This window comes from Lycium ferocissimum, chromosome 1, assembly GCF_029784015.1.
Source record: "Lycium ferocissimum isolate CSIRO_LF1 chromosome 1, AGI_CSIRO_Lferr_CH_V1, whole genome shotgun sequence".
NCBI lineage: Eukaryota > Viridiplantae > Streptophyta > Magnoliopsida > Solanales > Solanaceae > Lycium > Lycium ferocissimum.
In genome coordinates, this window is record NC_081342.1 from 60572476 (window position 1) to 60578475 (window position 6000).

Sequence of the window (6000 nt, forward strand, 5' to 3'; positions counted from 1 at the left end):
TTATATGTATAGTATATGTATATTCAAGTATAAATATACAAAACCTATACATTTGTTGGCTATTTTGTAAACTTAGATCAATTATCCAAAAGTATTGTGCTGTTATGTAGGGTACTACTTTATTCTGTGGATTCGTCAGGAATGGAAAGAATAAAAGAAGATCATATATTTTCAAAATTGACCTTCTACTCATATTCTTGTTAGAATCTTCATAACAGAAACAAGGAGAAAAGTCTTAGCTGGTTTCCTTGTAATTTGTGACTATCCTTGCCAAAGACAATATAGAGCGAAAATAACCAAGTCCAAAGCCATTGAATTCTTAGTCATTAATTGTCCAAATTGTTCAATTTTTGGTTTTCGTTCTCTGTTTTTGCAATTTTCAGTATCGACACTTTAACGTTTTCTTATGCTTTCTCTCCCTTATAAATTTCCACTTCAATGTGTCACATTTTTCAAACATATGTGGGAAAGGGATTTTAAGGAATCAAGAAACAAAATATGGGAACAATACAAGAAGTTTTTCCAAAAAAAGCTCATGTTCTAGCCATCCCATTACCAGGACAAGGCCACATAAATCCCATGTTACAATTCTGTACAATTTTAGCCACAAATTATGGCATCAAAATCACCCTACTTCTTACAAATACTATCACCAAATCCATGGAATATGCTCCAGCCAACAGTTTAATTAACATTGAAACAATTTCTGATGGCACTGAAGAAAGCAATATTCAAGATAATAGTGTCGTGGCATTTTTTAAACAATTCCAATCAAAAGTTTCCCCTAGCTTGGTTGAAATTATTGAGGAAAAAAGAAATTCTAGCCAAGCTGTGAATGTTCTTTTATATGATTCTGTTATTCCATGGGCTTTGGATATAGCCAAAGAATATGGTTTATTTGGAGTTTCATTTTTCACTCAATCTTGTTCTGTTACTGCTGTTTATTATCATATGATGCTAGGAACAATGAACAATGATGATTCTTTAGTTTCATCAGTGCCTAATTTTCCATTGATGGGAACTAAAGATTTGCCTTCATTTTCATACTTTAAGGATTATTCAAAAGATGTTATGCTGCTTCTTCTTAATCAGTTCTCTAATATCCAGGAGGTAGATTGGGCATTGTTTAACACATTTGACAAGCTGGAAGAGGAGGTAATTTAACTTAATTTTAAACGATTTTCGTTTCAATTTATGTGACACATTTGACCAACCGGAAGAGGAGGATCTTTTCTGTGTATGTGGCTGAAAATTCTGGCAATTCGTTAGGATTTTGCCAGACATCCAGACCATCACCATCTTGTTGTGTAGAAATTCCGGCAACATAGTTTTGCTTCAAATTGTTCCAAATCAACTCCAAATATTCCAAATTTAATTTGTTAATTCAGCCTTTAGTGCTAGTCGGCAAGAATTTTCAATTGTTAGATTCAACACAAACTTTTAGACGTCAATAGACCCAACAATGGTGTTCTTCAAAAAATTTCGACAACCAATCGGAAATAATCACAAATAAGTAATGAGTCTTCAGTTTTCTAGTACACATATAAAAAAAATGGAGAGAAGGGGGGGAAGGAATTCCTAGCAAACGTACACAATTTTTTTAACGGGGTTAACCAGCCTTTTAAAAGGTCACCCGCAGATTAAAATGGGCTAATATTTAGTAAATGGACAGAAAAATATTTAAGTTATATACACCGATAGTGTCAAGATCTTTTTACATCATTATTATACGTAAAATAACAAGATATAGCATGTTAGCTATCATTTTTATCAAATTGTCAGTTAATGCTTATCATGGAAATGTTCTTGTAATTATACATTAATGACCTGATTGTGTCATGGGCGGCTCTAAGGCTAAGCCACTTAGGTCGTTGCCTTAGGCCCCCAACATTTTGAAGGCCCCAATTTTTTTTAAAAAAAACTATTATTATTATCATTACATACTATATAATTTATATAAATAATTATTATAAATAAATTGTTAAAGTATATTTTTTGTTATTTGATTAAGGTTAGTCTATATCAATAAGTTCATAAATTATGATAATTTTCTTCACACATTAATTTGTATATTTTCTTTACTCATCAATTTTAATTTTATCCTTTTTATATAGGAATTAAGTTATATAGACAACATAATGAATTTCTTTTAAAATCTTATTTGAAACTGCATGGACAAAAAAACATTCACAAACGGATTTTATTTTAGTGTAATTTAATATATTAGGTTATTTACAATTTATTGATATTCACCCATGAATGCTACTTAATTAATAGAATGAACTACACTTATCGTTAAAATTGATCAGAAGGTGTAAGTATTTTTGGCATCCAATGCTCAAAACATAAACTATTACGTTATATATGTTCATTTCTTTTTCTTGTCTGTGATGATAGCCAAATCAAAATTTTCACTTTGAGTTTGGACCTCAACATCAGAAAATCCACCACTTTATTCTTTGTTCTCTTCTTCCTATTTTTCTTAAATTTGCTATTCTTTTTACCTTAAATTTATTTGTTGTTAAGAAGGCAATTTTTTTTGTTAGTCTATAAATTTTATAGAATAAATTTAACGGCCTCTCAATATGATTTCGCCTTAGGCCACGAGATCCGTTGAGCTGCCCCTGGATTTCAGTAAAATAAACTCCAAGCAAAATACTAATAACAAGTAAAAAAATTAGCACCTTCCTAAAAAAGAACTCATGTATGTGGAGCAATAATATAGTTTTGTAACACAAAACAATTTATAAATAAATAAATCTTCTTTCTGCACATATTGCTAGGTGGTAAAGTGGATGGCAAGCAAATGGCCAATCAAGACAATAGGACCTTTGATTCCCTCAACATATTTAACCAAAACTCACAATGATAATGGCAAAGAAGACTCTCGAATCCATCTATTCAAACCAGATTATGAATCTTGCATGAAATGGCTACACGAGAGAGACGATAACTCGGTGATTTACGTATCATTTGGGAGCGCTGCTGGAGTTGAACAAGAACAAATGGAGGAACTTGCATATGCTTTAAAGGAAATCAATCAATATTTCTTGTGGGTTGTGAGAGATTCTGAAGAACATAAACTTCCTAAAGATTTCAAGTCAGAGTCATTAGAAAAAGGTCTTATTGTGAAGTGGTGCAATCAACTTGATATTTTGAATCATAAGGCAATTGCATGTTTCTTGACACATTGTGGATGGAATTCTACTCTCGAAGCATTAAGTATGGGGGTGCCAATGATAGCTATACCACAATTTGTTGACCAAATGACTCATGCAAAGTTTATTGAAGATGTGTGGAAAGTTGGAGTACGACCTAAATTGAACAAAAAAGAAATTGTCACAAGAGAAGAAATTAGTACTTGTATTGATGAAGTTGTTCATGGGAAAAGAGGAAAGGAGTTTAAGAGAAATGCTCTTAAGTGGAAAGATTTAGCCAAACAATCAATGTTTGAAGGTGGAAGTTCTCGTAAGAATATAGAAGAATTCATTTCAAAAGTCACGTCTCTTTAACTTAGGCACGTGTTATTGAGTACCTAACTACTCTCTCCATCCCTTCTGTGGTAGCTTGAGTTTTTCTTTGACCACAATTTGTTCATATGCTATTTTAAATATTTTAATTTGTTAATTATTGTGAGTATAGTACTTTTTATGCAATTTTCATATATGTAAATTTTATTTTAAATTTTTTTAAAGATGCTATGTCTTCACGGTCAAAATTAAGAAATTTTATTCACGAAATTCAAATTGTGCCACATAAATTGAGACAGAAAGAGTAAGAAAAAATCGTCCTCAATTGAAAATTGATAAAATTGCATCAAGAACACCCTTTCTCAAGATCTAAATTATGATGGTACGCTGTCGATGACATACATACGTAGGGAAAGACATGATAAATCAGAAATGTCTAGAGAAAACTGATTCAGGCTATGCGTCCACCAAACACAGTATATGGAGGGATCTGGTCATGTACGAGTTCCCTTATGCAGTGCAGTATGAGAATCGACACAAGATTTTTATGTGAAAGACTCCTTGCTCAAGGGATTAAAAACCACGACCTACCCAGTAGGATTTCAACTCCACTAACCGAGCAAACTCAGGTTACAACTTTATTGCAAGTTAGAAGTTAACTCCCATAACCCCTCACCCTTATAATAACGCTTGTGCAACCCTCGCCCTTAACTACCCCTAGCCAAGCACACTAATACACCTAGACTAACTCTAACCTAGTGTACCACTCAAAGTTCTTGTGAAGACGCTCTTCCAACAAGCAACCTTTGAGAATATAACTAATACGCCTAGAGTAACTCTAGTCTAGCGTACCACTCAAAGGCACTCTTTAAGAATTCACCACTGTGACTAACACTAGCCACCCATACAGTAATACAACTATGCTAACTCTAGCCTAGTGTACCACTCAAAGGCTTGAGGAAACACACTTCCAACAAGCACCCTTTAAGACTTCAAAACACCTACAATCAACTTCTTTTTTTGGAAGAGTAGGTTTACAGTTTAAGCACAAAAGAACAAAGACTCAATAACCTAAGGACCTAAAGCATCTTCAGTACTGGATCTGATCCTTCAGGTTGCTGAGGCTCTGTTCTTGAGGAACACCTTGAAATGGGGAGACTTGCACTTAGGATGGAGCAATTTTCGGACTGTGCAAGAATAAGTCTTCTCTTGGAAGATGATGTCTTTATAAGCAACGAGAGAGAGAGAGAGAGAGGTGACAACTCATGAAATCTGAACTGTTAATCAATTGGCCTTTGTAAGGTGTTCTTGTCATTTCATTGTACTTTTCAAGAAAGACACACTTACAAATATGGAGTTGGACTTTCAATGCTTCAGTGACCAGGACCTTTATCTGGAGGAACCTGGTCCCTCATCTATTCTTCGAACAAGTTATAAGTACTGGCTACACTGTCAGTAGTTCTACAGCTGTGCCATTGGCTGAGCAGGCTGGAGACCTAATCCCATCTAGTCCTTCTGAATAAATCATATCTAGTCTATCATATATGAGCAAATCCTCTAGGCATCTGATCCTTCAAGGAGCATGTTAGAATAGCAGCATATGAGATATCGTAAGGTTAACCAAGTTCAGACAGGTGAACCTAATTGTATTTGGTTCCTTATGTTATGTCATCAAAACATATCAATTCTTATAAAAAAACTTTATCCACATCACTACTAGAAAAGCTTGAATTACATGGGGATTTTTTCCGCAGGTAATTCCTATGGATTTTCAAGAGAAAATCTAAAAGTTCCTAAATTGTAGAATATCTACCTGCGGATATGATTTCCCTAGGTAAATTGACAGGTAATATTGGCGCAATTTAGCGCCAAAAATTTAATTAGGAATTTATTTGAGAAAATAATCCCCAGATATCACTTTCGTAGGTAATTCCGCAGGTAAGCGATAAAAATATGAAAGTTTTATTTTCTTTGTGTATTCATAGAAAATTTCCCAGGTAACGAAACTTTTGGATTTATCTAAGGAATATTTCTTGGAGATATACTTGGGGATTATATTACTTAAGAATTTACCTGGGGATTTAGTCACTGCGATTTTACTTGGGGATTATCTCATGAGAATTTACCTGGGGATTATATGTACCTAGGGAATTACCTGAGGAATTTGTTGCCGCTATTTCACCTAGGGATAATTTATGGGAGATTTACCAGAGAATGTTACACAGATACAGCACTGCTTGTACACTTTAACTGTTGAATGCTCTTAATTTTTAGCTTCAAAACCTGTATTTCCATTTATTCACACCTGGAACTTTTTCAAATGGCCGACTCTCATTTACTTGAATTATCTCGGTCCGAATTACCTAATTTTGGTTATAACCATACTTTCGAGCGTATTTACTTGCTATAACAGATACCAAAGAAATTAAATAGACGCAAGATGGTTAAAAGAACTCAATTAAATCTAATTGCTCATCATATTCTTGTCTTTCCTCCATTAAAAAAAAAACTTTATTCTCTTTAAGTTTAA

At 33.6% G+C, this 6000-nt stretch overlaps 1 protein-coding gene across 1 annotated transcript; it reads left to right on the forward strand.

Moving 5' to 3' along the window:
- Positions 1-2746: 2746 nt before the first annotated feature.
- LOC132030337 (UDP glycosyltransferase 9-like) lies at positions 2747-3549 on the forward strand. The gene has a single exon (XM_059419923.1). It carries the CDS (start codon positions 2796-2798, stop codon positions 3510-3512), a length of 717 nt encoding a protein of 238 aa, XP_059275906.1. The 5' UTR covers positions 2747-2795; the 3' UTR covers positions 3513-3549.
- Positions 3550-6000: the final 2451 nt, after the last annotated feature.

Excerpts from the sequence above, each read along its gene's own strand:
- LOC132030337 (XM_059419923.1), top strand. The coding sequence starts at position 2,796 with ATGGCAAGCAAATGGCCAATCAAGACAATAGGACCTTTGATTCCCTCA.